Raw genomic sequence first — 16,561 nt, 5'->3', positions numbered from 1 at the left:
TCTTCACGTGCATGAAAGTCATCTTGCATGCAAAACTCGGCTCATTAGATTAATGATCATCAAGATGAATGTGGCACTAATTATCAAATGATTATCTGACAACTCATGAGTTTAATTTTGTAATAAAACTTTTGTTAGTGTATTTAGTATTTTTGTGAAAAGGAAAATCTAAAATACTCTTCCGTACGTTATACCTAACTACATGCCTTAAAACGTGGTATATATTGAATATTAATCCTAATTCATCGATGCCACGCCAACATGGAAACGAAAAGCAGTACTAAATTATGAGTAATTCTATATATAATTATGAAGTGTGTAAACGTCGCGTAATCGTTTTGTAAAAGAGTGGAGTAGTCTGTTATTAAAAAATTAATTTTTTTCATTGATCTCATATTTTATTTATTTTTTCAAAACAATTATGCGAAAGTTACACAATTTACGACTACAAATATCCTTTTTCCTAAATTATATAACTTTTTATAAACTGAATTTACTTCACAAGATCAGACTCTTCTGAAATATTATTAAACTAATATCTGCAAGGGATAAAGAAATAAACTTCTTCAATATTTAAAAAATAAATAAAATACATTGGTGAGAGTACGTACTCTTGTGGACTCTTGTCTGTAACTTCTTTTCTATCTTTGTCTGATTTTCTAATTAATTACTACCCTCAAGCGCCTCCATGATGACGTGACTTGTAAAAATATATATTGCTGTGGGTCATTGTTATTAAAAGACACCAACCCAGTAAAATTGAGAAAAGTTTCCTATAATGACATGCGCGCTTTCCAATCCCGAATGCATGCAATCTGTACAGTGTCTTGGGTCTTTTTCCGGCAAAATTGGGTGTATATATAAGGTATAGAGGTACACAATCGAGCTGAAAAAAATTTTCAGAAGATCGATTCCGAAGACTAGCAATCCAGTGAGGGTCCCTGCAGCCTTATAAGCCTTAGTAGTACTACTGTGTAACATGTAATCTTAGCTACATATTGTAGATCCTGATGATCAAGACATACATACAGAATTACGATGTTTTTTTTTTTTTTGTTTTAAATGATCATCTTTTTACTAAATGTTTTTGTTTGGATAAACATGTTTGTAGGGACAAAAGTGATGGCGCTAGCTCTACTGATTTATTGGTTTGCACTCATTCTGGCTGGCATCGCTACCATTCCCGACCAGCTCGGTTTGGCAGAAGCAGCATTTTATAATTTAGGTGTCATCTACGGACTGTCAGGAACAAACATACCAGACCCATATTCTACAATCGACCTCTGTGAAAATATTGGTATTAGGAAAATAAGACTTTTGGAGCACAATGATTACGTGATGCTAGCTCTAAACAACACCGGCCATTTTGAAGTTAGCATCGGAGTCAGAAATGACGAATTACCTGAGGTTGCATCAAGTGTCCAAGCTGCAGAATCATGGTACGAACTCAGAGTGAAACCCTACCATCATGGAGTGATATTCGACTATATTGTTGTCGGCAACGACGCCATTCCCGGTCCCTACAGCGCTTACCTGGCGCCAGCATTAGAAAACATGATGGAAGCGATCAGCGTGTGGGAAGCAGGTACTTCTACAAAGGTGACCACTGTGGTGTCCGATTCTGTTCTGAACCCTAGATTTCCACCTTCGGTTGCTGCGTTTAAGCCTGAGATTAAACTATACATGGAAAAGGTCCTTAAAGCGATAAGAAAAAGTAGGCCGGTCCAATCACGACTTATGGTCAATGTGTTTCCTTACTATGATTATGCAGCAGGGATTATACCCAAAGATTTTGCAGTCTTTGGCAGAGATAAACCCTACTTTTGGGACAGCAACCTAGGTTATTGGAACATGTTCGACGCCTTGGTTGATGCTTTTTATTGGGCAATTTCCGGAGTGGGTGTTGATGGAGTATTTGTGGAGGTGGCTGCCACCGGTTGGCCTTCTGCCGGAAATGACAAATTCACGACATCGGCAATCGCAGCAGAGTATAATCAGAATCTTATGGAACATATTGTGAATGGAAATGGGACACCGTATGCCCCATGGTTCATTGAAGGGTTTCTTTACAGCTTGTACAATGAAGATAAAAAACCAGTCGGTCCGGCACAACATTTTGGGCTTTTCAATCCGGATCAAACGCCGGCTTATCCATTTTCTGTTCCTCGTGATCCTCCCACCCCTGAGGCCGAGAGGGTTATTAAGGGGTGAGCCCGGCCGGCTTGTTTCTAGAAGTTAACGATGATTCACTAAATAAATTCACTAAATATTACTGTATATTTCATCTCACTAAATAAATTCACTAAATATTACTATATATTTCATCTTTTTTATCCATATGTAGTACTTATAAAATAGTGTCGTGACATCATTTGTACAGCACAAAAAACTTTCAACGAAATGATATTAAGCTTCTAAAGAACTAAACTAATAAATAAATAAAACTTTTCTAAACAATTCATTTTATATATAGAAACAAAACGCACTCGATAACATTAATACCAGAGATCGATGTTGGTCTGTACCAACACAAACAATAACATCGAGCATTAGGGTTTCAAAAAAAAAATTTTATATGATACTATCACATATTGTTTTCAATAAAATTCATCCCATGGCTGTAAATTATGCATAATAGCAAATGGAAAGGCATGCATCTAGGTAGTTTTATAGCAAACAAAAAAAAAAATCTATATATATAGAAGATTCACGTTAGTTTTTGAAAAGTCTAGTGCGAAAACATCAACTCATTTCATCTTATCTCATTTCATCTTAATTATTATAATTTTTTCAAATTCTCATACAAAATAAAATAAACAATTTAACTTTTTCAAATTTTCATACAAAAATAATATTAAAATAATATATTCTAATAATCTTTTATTGAACTTTCAACTTTCATTTTAACTTATCTTATCTCATCTCATCTCTAAAAACGAACAAGGTTTTCTAACGAAGGAAAATGGTCCGCCCTACAACTATTCCGAATGATATTGCTAGCTACTCAAGGCCTAAACAAGACTTGCAGGTATCATTACATCATCATCTATGCCAAACAATCATACAAGAAAACTGAAAATTTATAACGAATTATTTATAACAAAAATGACTATTTGTGATGAGAATAGAATTATTTTAACAAAAAATAATTATTTTCATATGAAATGTCTAGCAGCAAATAAGGAATTTTTTTGTAGTGAGCCATGAAGTATGTCCATATAAACTTTCCAATTTAACTAAGTTTTCCGACCTCCAAATCCATACCCACTAACAGTATACAAAGACTTCCATGAACACTAAAATATGCATGCATTCCTGAAAATGACAAAAGGATAACTACGTACTATAAAAATTTAATCAAAAATCAGTTTATCAAGACTCGGGCCCAGTACATGTAGTGAGCCCGATAGACAAAAGGTAGATTTGGGGTTTCAGATGGGACACAAAATTCTTATATAATCTCATTTCATCACATCTCATCTCATCTCATCTTATTTCTAAACATAATTCAAATACAAAATTTTCAAATTAATTATTACAATTTTTTCAAACTTTCAAATAAAAAATTATTTCAAATTTTTCAAATCTCTAAAAAAAACAATATTATAAAACTATATTTTTACAATATTTTAACTTTATACTATTTTTTATTCAACTTTTTGTCTCTCCTTTCTCAAAACTAAAAGAATACTCAACTCAAACTATCTCATTATTATTCACAAATTATCTTACTACTATTCACAAAATTTTCATTTCATTTCACTTTATAAACTAGCCCAGAATTTCACTCTCAACAGAAAGTATCAACCCTAACCACAGTATCAATGCTCTATCACTGAAAGAATGACAAGATCAATACTAATGACTCCCGTACATCTACACATTCTTTAGTATGTTAAGGTATGATCAATATAGTAAACTTATAGAAGTTGAACTCTTAACACTTCCATTATCAAGCTGATATCTCACCAAATACGTCTAAAACATCATGTTGATTATTCATCACAGGATTAATAAATATTGATCGATTTAATCATTATTGTATAGGATAATAATCGATTAATTCCAAACTGGACTTTGTATCATAAATTCTAGCAATTAAGATCCCATATATTCTCCTTAATTAAGAACTATTTGGGGTACATAAATTCTAGTTGTAAATATTTTTATAACAAATGGATTGTAATATAAAAATGGTCATGTGTAGTATATGAATGACCCAAATTATTTATTAGATGTCGAGATCATCTGCCATTGTCGGGGTTTCCTTTGGGTCTTTGCCGAGTCGAGGTTGGTTATGGTCATGACAATTCCACACTAACTGCTAGGACCAATTTGGTCTTGTAATCATAATAGCATGATCTTAATCGTTGGGAACCTGACATGAAGGCCGATTAAATTGCAGAAAGTTACATTTCGAATCGAGTTTGAATCATAGTTTAGACCTGAGTCCCTTAAAAAAAATTAGTGAATCATTAAGTAGCTACTAATAATTTAAGGCAAACCCATATTTGGAGTCGTACGATCTAATACATACTACATAACATAGAGTAACCCAATGATATTAAGGAGATGTTTGGGAAATGAGATAAAATGAAAAATCTATTAATAATAATAGAATGGTTTGTGAATAGTAGTGAAATGGATTAAGTTATTATGTTTTATGAGATTTTGATAAAGAAGAGAAAAAAATAGAATAAAAATATTATAAAGTTAAAATATTGTTATAATGTAATTTTTTAATATTGTTTTTATTTTGAGATTTGAGAAAGTTGAATTATTTTTTGTGTTTTATTTAGAAGTTTGGAAAAATTGTAATAATTAGATAATGATTAGATGAAAAAGTTAGATATATGAAATTGAAAAGTGTTTATATTTAAGTGATATTTGGAAATGAAATGAGATTATATGAGATTAAATGAAACCATTTCATCTCCCAAACAGCCCCTAAGTCACCACCCTTGAATTGTGTTCAATTTGTTAGAGCATTGTTATTGGATTATGAATATATAAATGACACTTTTAATAAATGTAAGATGAATTTAGATATTGGCTATTTCATTCACATAAATCTCTATATTGGAATAGCTATTTTTTATTATATAATAATAAAATAATATGAGATGAATTTAACTTTGACTGTTTCATTTACATCAAATCTCTACATTGTAATTCATTTATTCATTATATAGTAATAAAATAATATTAACCTAAAAAAATTTAATTTGGATATTTGTAATTTATTTAATTTTATCATGAATTTAATTTTAATTAAAAAAAATATTTAATTGTTTAATTATTTAATTTATTTAGCTCATGAATTAAAACAATTGGTGAAATAAGCCGAATGATGCTCTTTAGGATATATCGATGTGAGAGAGGAGAGAGGCAGAGTTAAATTAATAAAATAAGAATTTGGTCTTTGTACAGTAGATACCAAAATTACAATTTATTTTAGATATAAATAATCCATTAACAATACTCTTAGCTATATAGCAACCGCTCAAAACCAATTTGTGATGGCTCAAGCACCCCGTGAAATGGGTGTTTGTGATGGAATATTGTGGGAAAAATATATTTAGAAACCTTCTTTTTAATACACGTAAGTCACCACCCTTGTCTTCGATTATGTTGCTGTAAGCAACTAGGTTATTTATGGCACTACAAGAAAAACGGGTAATTGCGATCAATTAATAGAAACGAAAAGACTATTAGTAACCAAAATTAGTTACTAATAGTCTTTTCATTGCTATTAATTGGTCGCAATTGCCCATTTTTCTTGTAGTGTGGATCCATAAGCCCGTATATTTTAGGCCACAGAAGCCTTTTTGTTGCCGTTGTTTTTTTTTTTTTTTCCTCTCATTCTGCAAAGGGAACAACAGGTACTTAGAGCATCCTCATCCGGTTTCCCATCTCCATTCTTATAATTTAACTCAAAATTATATTTCCTCAAATTTATTCCTAAATTTTATTCATCTTCTAAAAACCTCCTACATCTCATTCTTCATCCCTATCTCTATTCTATTAAATAATATTTCTCTATTCTTTTTTTATTACTTTTTTCTCTCTCTTCCATTTACAATCCTAACTACTAACTCTTTTGTCTTATTATCTTTTTTTCAAATATCACTTTCTACTAAATGTTTATATGATTTTGACTACCCAATACAATATTTTTTCAAATCATTAATCGTATTATAAAAATAGTAAATTTTATTAATAAATTAATGCATTTTCTAACGTGATGGAAAATTTATTTAGAAGAGTACTCTTTATCAATTAAAGATTAATGAGGATCCGTAGTCACGTATTGATGATATAATTTTTTAAATTGGTTGTAACGGTAATATTACCTGTCCTTTCTCCAACGGTCATATTTTTTGTCTTTTTTACAACGGTAATATTTTTTGTCATTTTTCCAACGGTAATATTTTTTGTCTTTTCTCTAATGGTAATTTTTTTTGTCTTCTCTCAAACTGTAACATTTTTTGTTTGTAATGTAACGGTAACTTTTTCCTCTATAAATTAGCATATTGCTAACATTCACATTCTCACAAACTCAAGTCTCATGAAACCAAGAACAATTCCATGAAACCAAGACCTACAAAAGAAACCAATGTTACCAAAAAAAAAACATAAACAAGATCTACAATGAAAAGCAACCAAATTCGGTGTAATTAAACCAATCTTCAACCAAAGGTCCAGAATAGTCAAAAAATAAGAGGTTCAACTAGGTTTAGTTTACACAATCGGCCAACAGATGCATAATATGTTCGATCATCACAAATTCAAGAAAGGTATGGCACACATCCAAGCATTTACAAAGTGAAGAGATTACTGGAAAAAAGCCAACATAAAGCACCAAACTTCACGCCCCCCTTCCATTGAGGTTAAGCCATGGAATAAAGCCAACATAATCACAGAGTCTCGATAACACACACAGAGAGAGAGAGAGAGAGAGAGAGAGCAATGGACAAAATCATTAACGGAAATCATCAAATGGTTTGCCCCCAACACCATCATCATACGAATGAGAAGAGATGCAAGAAATAAAAACCCCGGCATTACCGTAAATGTCATCAATAAAAACAAGTCGTGCTTCAATTACCCAGATTATTTCATCATCAACCCATGGCAAACAAAAATTGTCCCACATACCTTCCCGAATTTGGAGGTCTCACAGAGAGATCATGGTGTCGGGAGGAAGAAAACCAGGAAGAGAGAAACAGAGAAGGAGAGAGAGGGGGGAAGAGGAAAATAGAAACTCAAATCGGGGAAGCCAAACAACCAAAGAAGATAAAAAATTATCCATCATCACTTACCGAAATCGTATTGGCAATCGATCTGAAAATGTGGGAGGGAGGAAGCAAACGGGTTACCTAGCGAGAGAAAAGAACACGCGGGATGGAGGGCATCGAAACAGGAGCCAAATACACGATACGGATGTACAGTGAATCAACAAAGATGGAGATTTACTGTATAGGCCGGATACTCAAGCTGCAAAATGGGGATCGGGATGGGGAGGTTTTTTTTTTGCAAAACCCTAATTTCATCCCTAAATTACAGGAAAAATGACAATATGCAAACCCGGTTGGAGATGCTATTAGGTTAGGGAAAATGCTGCATCCAATCGAGCATGCAGCCCGACAAAAATATCGATTCTTATTTTATTTTTTTATTTAATTGTTAAGAAATTATTTTCAAATAAATTTTTAAATTTTTTTAAATATTTAAAGGAATTTAAAAAATGTTTAAAAAAATCAAAAAATTAAAAAAAAAATGTATTTTGCAAGTAAGACAGAAATCCTCGGGCCACTAACAGTACAGTACGTCTGGCATTTTGCAAGAAAGGAATTTTGCAAGAAAGATTTTAAAATGCAGTACGGCAGTGGTGCCGCACTGCCGTAGGTCTGGCCTGCCCCTGCTAACGGTTACTTCACAACTCCACTTACAGTAGAGTATGAGCAGTACTGTTTCGTGAAGCATACCAACGCTGAAGCAGGGGACACCAAAGAGACCAAACATCACCATAGAAGGAAGGGTTCTTTTTTGTAATGTCCTATGAGATTAAAAGCCGAAAAGGCTTGGAGCAGAACTTTTTCTCTTCTATGTCCCAACGAGGAACCTCTGTTTATCCGGTATTTACCCTGCAGGTTAATAAAAGTTGCCATTCCTTTGTTTCAAGTTCCCACATAAACTAAGGTGAGAAGAATATTAAATTACACAAGGACACGGTCATGTCTATGACTATGCAGTGTACATGCATATCTGAATGATTATTGATTAACACCCAGTCTATTTTCTCTCAAAAACAATATCAAGTGGAATCTAGATATGCAAAAGACCATACAGACGATTATTAGCCAGATAAATATACCCATCAAAGGCGAGATAATGGACCTTGGCTTGCACTGTCCCTGTTCAGAAATGGGTAATCTGTGTACCCAACAACAGGATCCTGGGTGTAGAAAGTTTTTCTATTATACTTTGTTAGGGGCGCATTGATCTTAAACCTCAAGACCAAGTCTGGGTTCGAGATAAAAAGGCGACCATAGGATACCAAATCAGTATCATCTTGCGCCACAGCTTCCATTCCTAGCTCCCGAGTATAGCCACCGCTACAGATAAATGTTCCCTGATAAGCTTTTCTAAAGGCCCTCATCAACTGAGCTTCCTCTTCTTCACTGCCTGGTCTGCCTGATTCTGCTTGGCCATAAGCAGTGTATCGAGGCTGAGTCACATGGAGATAAGTGAGTCTTGAGCCCAGGTCTGCTTGTAGCTTGTTGAGTCTACTAATCACTTCCAAGCCTAGGCCAAGTGGGTCAGAGTCTGTGGCATCAAGGTGATCAATTGCTGGAGAAATTCTAACGCCAACTTGTTCTGCACCAATAGCTCCTACTACTGCTTGAACCACCTGCATTAAGAATTTACACCTATTTGCAATTGATCCGCCATACTCGTCTGTACGATCATTGATACCATTCTTCAAAAATTGGTCAATGAGGTAGCCATGCGCCCCATGAATCTCAATTCCATCAAAACCTGAACGTTACAGAATGTCATGTTCTGTATCAATGATTCTTGAACATAACAACAAATCCTTTTTTGGTTGGTATGAGAAATGTACATTGAACAAAGTTTTGATGTAGGAAAGTAGATTCTCATTATAAAACCATGGTAGGCATGTGCAAATGTATTAAGGAATCCAACTTCAATCCATGGTGCTACCTAAAAAATTAAAATAGAACTTTGAGGCAATCATGAAAATCCTTAACTATACGTTGGGAACCCAGATCCTTTCACTAAACATTTTATAGCAAACTAATTGCTATTTATAAAATTTTCTAAATTCCTATTCTCTAATTTAATATTTTTAAAATTTTCTCAAAATATTTTACTTACCAAAAAAAAGAAATTATACTTTGAACTATTCTCAGATTACCACTCATTTTGCGATATGATCTTCAAACTACGAAAGTTATCATTTAGACTCCAATAAATTGCAACTTGTCCTCTTTTTTAACATCTACTCGTCAAGATCATGTCATGTCACCTTTTTTCTATTTATGTTAACAGTCAAATCATAACTAGGGAACAAAGTGCAACTTATGATTCAAATTGCGGGTTAAGTGACAACTGTAGTTTGGAGATCATATCATATAGAGAGTTTTAAGATAGACTTCGGCTACACTAAATAGGTATCATCTATTCCTCTCCTTCCTTAAATTAATTACTTAAATGAGAAAGGCAAAAGAAAAGAAGAAGGGTTGAATCATTAGCACGAGGTCTTTGTGTAATGGGGGGGACCACAAAGAGGTGGGTATCCAGTTAATAATTATCTGCACGGGTATGAAATTGACAACATGAAATCGTCATTTCATATACATATATATATATAGAACCTTTTCACTTGTAATCTGTTGGAGACTCAGAGAGCCACTGGAAAGGAAACACACTCGTAGTCACTCAATGCGCCAAAAGTACTATAAAGCATAGAAGGATTCTAGTCAAAGAAACCCATTGAGGTTGCATACCTGGTCTTTAGCTAAAAGTAAATACACATCAGCCCATTTCAAAATTTAGTAGTAAGATAATATTAGGATGCTTGAGTCATTCGAAGCTTGGAAGTAATGCTAGAGTTATTATAATTACAAACTGAGAAAGTAACTTAAACGAACCTGCACGAATGGCATTCAAGGCTGCCTTGCGATAATGTTCCACCACATCCTGTATTTCATATGCTTCCAGGGCTCTTGGCTCCGGGTATGTGCTGTAGGATCCATCTGGCTTGAGAATTCTCCACCTACTTGATATGGGCTTGCTCGTTGATGAAATTGGAGGGGCCCCCCCAGGTTGATAAACTGATCAATTATCATGAAAACACTGAATAATTAAAATGGTCAACTATTCAACAACAATGAAGCAAATAAATTAGTCGCATTAAACAAGTTTAAAAAACAAAGGGTTACAGAAAGAGATGATAAGTAAGGTATAATATGGTTAGGTCTAAAAGCTTATACTCACGATCTAGATCAAGGGACTACATCATCTTTATTCTGACTTGGCATTATTAACATTGTATATTGTAAGAAATAGTCATAACTAAGGAATATGGCAAAGGGAAATGGGAAAGAAGCACAAAAGCAGTACAGAATTGTTATGAAAAAATAAAATGATATGTTGTGTTTAGACGAGAACAATAACATGAGAAATGTTGAGTCAACGCCATTCATGAGTACCTCGATGAGATGCACGGCCAACATGCCACAATTGGCAGAAAATGATGCCACCTTTTTTATGAACTGCATCCACCACCTTCTTCCATGCCTCCACCTGTTCTTCAGAATATATCCCGGGAACATGAGGGAATCTGCAGGCCACACAACCAAAATATTAGCAAAACTTGGAGTCTTTAATGCAATTTGATATATCTACGCCAAAACTAATTCCTTATGGTACTTCCAAAAGAAACATTCAATGACATAATTCATCTAAGATAAGCTTGATTTCACAGTTTGAGATTGAGATTGGCTGCCCTGGTGTGAACTTTAGTGGGTCGCATTTACTTTAACACAAAAGCAAAAGGAAAGAAAAATGAGTCTCGGGCGGCCGGGCCCACCCATTAAAGAGAATACCCTCAAAAACAAAGAGAATCACGAAATTACCCGGCGGCTGTGTTGGAGACCAGAGTGCCTTCGGTGATGAGAAAGCCGCCGTTGGTTGTTCTTTGGGCGTAGTACTCCGCAAGTGCTGGCCGTGGAATTCCATTCAACGCTCTGCACCTCGTCATGGGCGCAAGCACCACCCTGCCACCACCAAAACCAACACACACAGTAAATACCAGCTAAAACCAAGACCAATCCCGTCCAAAAATAAAAATAAAAGAATCGCAGATCGCCTGCCACGGATATCTCCTTTCAGTTCCATCGCCCTTCCAAACTCCAAGAATCCTCCCAACTTTCCCCACCCCACTAAAAAGAAAAGAAATCAAAAAAGCTCTGCCCTCGGAAGGATCGGATTCGGTACAACGGAGAGGAAATCAGAGTGAGCCCACAAAAGACTGACCTGTGAGAGAGGGAGAACTTGCCCATCCTGTAAGGAGAGAAGAGGCTGCCATCTTGTGCTGCTGAATTTTCCGCCATCAGTACAGACAACACTGTTCAAATTCAATAATGTTGTGTATAAATAATGTAAGGGACGATGAAGAGATGAAGAGAATTGATTTATAGAAAGTTTTTGTAAAAGACCTTAAAAAATATATATTTTTTCTTTTATTAGTAAAATTTATTTTTTACAAATAATTATATCAAATTGTGTATTTAAAATTTCTACATTAGCGTTAATTGACTGACATGGTCCACGCACGAACAAACAAAAACGTGTAATATATAGTGGCATGGTTGGTCGGGGTAGGCCTATAGGATGTGACAGAACGTGTTTTTTTTTTTTTTTTTAAGCAATGACAGAACGTGTTTTGCATGTTCAACTTTAATTTAGTTGCTCAGAATTATAAATTACAATTAGTTATAGTAACTGATACTGCTTATCCTGTAAAAAGAAATTTATTTGCTCTTTTATTTTCTTTTATTTTGGTTTTGATTATATAAATAATTTTTTTTTTGTTCATCATTTAAAATATATATATTTCATTTTCTTTTAAAACAATATCTTGAAAATATTTGTAAGCCAATTTTTTTATATTTTAATTTTTATTTGACTTAAATATTTTTATTTTATGTGTACACTGTACAGGACAAATTATTTGACATTATATATATATATATATATAAATTGTAAATATAAAAAATATATAGATATTGTAAATTGATGGATACAAATGAAATATTTAAAAAAGAATAAAAAAGATTATTTAAATGATATAAAGAAAAAATAGATAAATTGATATATGATATATTGTAAAAGTCATTATATAAAATAGAAAAAGCAAAGTTTGATTATGTATTTTAAAGAGTAAAATAAAGAAACCATTGATAGTGCTCCAACATTCATCAATTGGTTAAGACGTCAAAACCATCTCATCTCTCATCATTATAATCTTTTTAATATTTAAGTAAAATATAATAAATAATCTAATTTTTTATAATTTTAAAATAAAATTAATATATTAATAATATTTTATTCAACTGTCAATTTTTATCTCAACTCAATTTGCATATCTATAAAGATTAATAAGCGTGAAATGTTGTAACTACAAATATTAATAAACAAGAAGTAGTTTAACCTAAAAATATATCATATATAAAGATATAAGGATTTACTTTTATATAATTTTTTTTATAGTGATATCACTCATTTTAATAAAATGTTATTATATTTTTATTATCTATTTATCTGCTGCTCGTACTGTACAAATATTCTAGATAGTGTCGTAGACCACGTGCAGTTGAATTATGTATTAGTGGGCATAACTTCTTCTTTTTTTAATCAAATTAGCGGCATAACTGGTCGGTACTAGGTAGGGCATGTGATGCTATTACGAGGTATTTTTCACATGATAAAATTCAAGCCAGACGGACCATATAATATTCCCAGAAAGTCAAAGATTCTTTTTGGCTGCTGTTATAAAGTTGTATAGAATTATGTGCTGTATATTGAAGAAATTTTATAAAAATAATTTTATAATTTAACTTATAAAATTAAACTATATTACTTTATTAAAAATAATATTTTATAATTCTACCAAATCTTGCTCATAATATCACACAAAACCCAATACTCAATAGTCTCGAACCGCCCGAACCTATTGTTTAATTCTAAGGGATGTCGTTGTAGATGTTTATAAACTCAATTGAGATGCTACTGTAGACAAGACTTTGTATGATTGGTATAGGCTTAATTCTAAGGGCTGTCTTAGATAGTACAGAAGCCGAGTGTGTCAAAAGGATCCCCCTAAGCCCCTACCCCACTCCTGATAAGTTGCTGTGGAGAGGCACTAGCACCGGGGCTTTCACTGTTAAGTCAGCATACTTTTTGTTGTTGGAGCTGGAGAAGCAGAAGCAAGGCCAATCCTCTGTGGCTGTGGAAGAGGACACGGTTTGGTCATCCATTTGGCAACTTGGTGTCCCAGTGACAACCAAAAACTTCCTCTGGAGGGCCTGCCTGGAAGCCATCCCCACCAGGGACAGACTTCTCCAAAAAGAAGTTGTTGATGAGGATTCCTGTCCCATTTGCAGGATCCACCCCGAGACAGCTTTACATGCCCTATGGGAATGTCCCTCTGCCCAGGATGTGTGGAGCCAGAGCAATAGGAGGATCCAAAAGGCTAGTTTCCCCTGCCACTCATTCAAGTTACTGCTGGAAACGTGCCTTAAAACCTTTGATGAGGATGAGTTGGTGGAATTTGGACTCACGGCTTGGAAGATTTGGAAGAGAAGGAATGAAGTTGTATTTGGCAATACTCTCTCCCACCCAAGCTCAATCAACCAAAGTGTCAAGCTCCTTATGGATGACCTTCATCAAGCACACCAACCTGTGAGACAGTGCTCCTCCCCATCTAGTGTCCTCCTAGCGTGGGAGGCTCCACCACAAGGGAAGCTGAAAATTAATTGGGACGCAAGCTTAGACAAAGCAAGTTGTAAGGTTGGTGTGGGGGCAGTAGTCAGGAACTGGGAGGGAAAGGTTCTAGCTACAATGAGAATGAACCATTCTCTCTACCCCGACCCCTTTCTAGCTGAGGCTTATGCTGCCCACCAAGCAGCTCTCTTCATCAAGTCTATGGGTTGGCAGGATGTGATCATGGAGGGTGACTCCCTGCAGGTAGTCAACTGTCTAAATTCCAAAGAAGTAGCAGACTCTTATGCAGGTGTGCTGATCAAAGCTGCAAGAGTAACATTAGACTCCTTTACCGTGTGGACCGCGTGCCATGTTAAGAGGACTTGTAATTCAGTAGCTCATGCTTTGTGTCAAGATGCGTTAAGCATCAATGATAGCATTACTACAGTAGATGTTATCCCCTTTTGTATTCGACACTTATTGTTATGAATGAAAACTTGACGTTTCCCTCAAAAAAAATTCTAAGGGATTGGAATGGGAGGATTGTGGCAACAGATAGGAAACATAGGTCTTTTTTTCTTGACCCTTTTCTGGCAGATGCAATGGAAGCAACTTGTTTTGGACCACAGTTGGGGATAGAAAAAAATCATTCTTGAAGGGGACTTGAAGAAAGTTGTTTCAGCTATTAATAAAAGGAAGGATAACTGGTCAGCAACAGGCATGATAATTGAAGATGTGAAGATAAGTTTTTATGAACATTGGTCAGTGTCACATGTTAGAAGAGAAAGTAACAAAGATGCTCACAAGTTTGCTAGGGATGCTTTGTTACATGTCATTTCTTCTTTTGATACAAGACATGTCCCTATTTGTATTATTGACATTTTTTAATGCTTCGTTTATTTTTAAAAATAAGATAAAATGAGATAAGTTAAAATTAAAGTTAAAAGTTAAATAAAATATTATTAAAATATATTTTTTATATTATTTTTGTATTGAACTTTTAAAAAATTAAATTATTTATTTTATTTTATGTAAAAATTTAAAAAAAAATTATAATGATTATATAAGATAAAATATAAAAATTTTATAAAAATGAAGAAGACCGATTAATGAAAATATTCCTTTAAAAAAAAAAAAAACCAATCTCATCTTTGATCCGACAAACTCCTCGAAAAATACCACATCCCTTGTGAAATAAAAAATAAAAAAGTCATATAACAAGGGGCAATTACTGTAGCACGAGTCGTGTACCGATAACTGTAAAAAGAATTATTATTTATTATTTATATTTTATATTTATTTTTTTTTTAAAAATTCATAATAATATTTTAAAATATTTTCTTAATCACTAAGTTGAAAAAAAATTATTAAGACCCAATCAGATCCAACTATCAATAAGAATAGTATTTTTTATAATAAAATATATGGAAAACACAGTCCAACCTCTTATTGAGGAATGCCATTGATTTTTTTTATAAGATTTATTTTTTACTTAATCATTAAAAAATATATTTTTTACAAATTTGTAATTTTCTTTTATATATATAATGGACAATTAGGAGAAAACTGAGCTACGTGACAATTCTCTCACGCAACATCCAATATATCCAAATGCTACTCCACATGTCTGTTAAAATAGATCTCATACAACAAATGCTACTCCATATTTATTAATATAAACACAAGTTTATAAAAAAAAATATATAAAATTAGTGTTACCAGTTCGGTCCTAAATTTTATCTAAAATTGAATTAAACGTGACCCGTTACACCACTAATCGTGCCTATTTCATTAAATATTTTGCCTGTTCAACTATATATTGTGGTTCTCATGCCTATTTCATTAATTTTACTAAGGAATTTTATAACTGATTTACTAGAGTTTTAGAAATATCAAACACGATTCTACATGATTAAGAGTTTTATGAAAATGAAAATAAAGATAATTGAAAAACATATAAAAATATATGATTTAAAAAAGACAATAAAAATAAATAAATTAAGGAAAATTCTTTTTACAAGCGAGTTTGTACACTAAATCGCACACCGATGCTAACATGTAAGGCATTCATTTAATAAAATAATGTGAATTAAAGATATAAATAACTTTTATGAGATAGAGGACTTTTTGTTCTCTCCATTTTTTATTTTCAATAAAAAAAGTTTTTTTTTTTAAATGAAAGACAGATTCATTACTGGGATTGAACTAGTACATTACACACTAACTCATCTATAATGGATCTTCTAACCTTACTTGGGCCATCTTCCAGCCACACACTCTCACTAGATACATTGATTGCTAGCTTAGCTGCTACATGAGCACTAACATTTGCATATCTACGAACGAAGACCAGCTTCCACACAGGATAGGCTGCCTTAAGTTGACAAATATCTTTAATCAACTGGCCACACCAAGAGTTGTCTTCTGCTTCTGAATTAACAGCATCAATTACAGCTTTTGCATCCCCTTCGAAACACACATGCATCAATCCTAATTCAATACAGAAAACCATTGTTCTGTGAAGAGCATAACTTTCTGCTTGGAAAGC

At 33.4% G+C, this 16,561-nt stretch overlaps 2 protein-coding genes across 2 annotated transcripts; one reads left to right on the top strand and one right to left on the bottom strand.

Moving 5' to 3' along the window:
* The first annotated feature begins 1,122 nt into the window (after positions 1-1,122).
* LOC122306410 (probable glucan endo-1,3-beta-glucosidase BG4) lies at positions 1,123-2,211 on the top strand. Its single transcript, XM_043118837.1, has one exon. The coding sequence runs from the start codon at positions 1,123-1,125 to the stop codon at positions 2,209-2,211; it is 1,089 nt and encodes a 362-aa protein (XP_042974771.1).
* A 5,943-nt stretch (positions 2,212-8,154) lies between these two features.
* Positions 8,155-11,727, bottom strand: LOC122307986 (12-oxophytodienoate reductase 3). The gene is made up of 5 exons (XM_043121132.1): positions 11,566-11,727; positions 11,166-11,306; positions 10,740-10,870; positions 10,179-10,361; positions 8,155-9,042 (listed from the first exon to the last, which is right to left on the bottom strand). The coding sequence occupies exons 1-5, from the start codon at positions 11,640-11,642 to the stop codon at positions 8,381-8,383; spliced, it is 1,194 nt and encodes a 397-aa protein (XP_042977066.1). The 5' UTR covers positions 11,643-11,727; the 3' UTR covers positions 8,155-8,380.
* Positions 11,728-16,561: the final 4,834 nt, after the last annotated feature.

Source organism: Carya illinoinensis, chromosome 4, assembly GCF_018687715.1.
Source record: "Carya illinoinensis cultivar Pawnee chromosome 4, C.illinoinensisPawnee_v1, whole genome shotgun sequence".
NCBI lineage: Eukaryota > Viridiplantae > Streptophyta > Magnoliopsida > Fagales > Juglandaceae > Carya > Carya illinoinensis.
Note: the sequence above shows the minus strand (reverse complement) of the source record. Positions and strands in the feature narration are given on the sequence as shown.

What these genes read in the sequence shown, in the direction of transcription:
- LOC122306410 (XM_043118837.1), top strand. Translation starts at nt 1,123, where the DNA reads ATGGCGCTAGCTCTACTGATTTATTGGTTTGCACTCATTCTGGCTGGC.
- LOC122307986 (XM_043121132.1), bottom strand. Translation starts at nt 11,642, where the DNA reads ATGGCGGAAAATTCAGCAGCACAAGATGGCAGCCTCTTCTCTCCTTAC. An exon ending in GTCTCCAACACAGCCGCCGG is followed by an intron (nt 10,871 to 11,165) that starts GTAATTTCGTGA and finishes TGTGGCCTGCAG; the next exon opens with ATTCCCTCATGTTCCCGGGA. An exon ending in CTTGAATGCCATTCGTGCAG is followed by an intron (nt 9,043 to 10,178) that starts GTTCGTTTAAGT and finishes TGTAACGTTCAG; the next exon opens with GTTTTGATGGAATTGAGATT.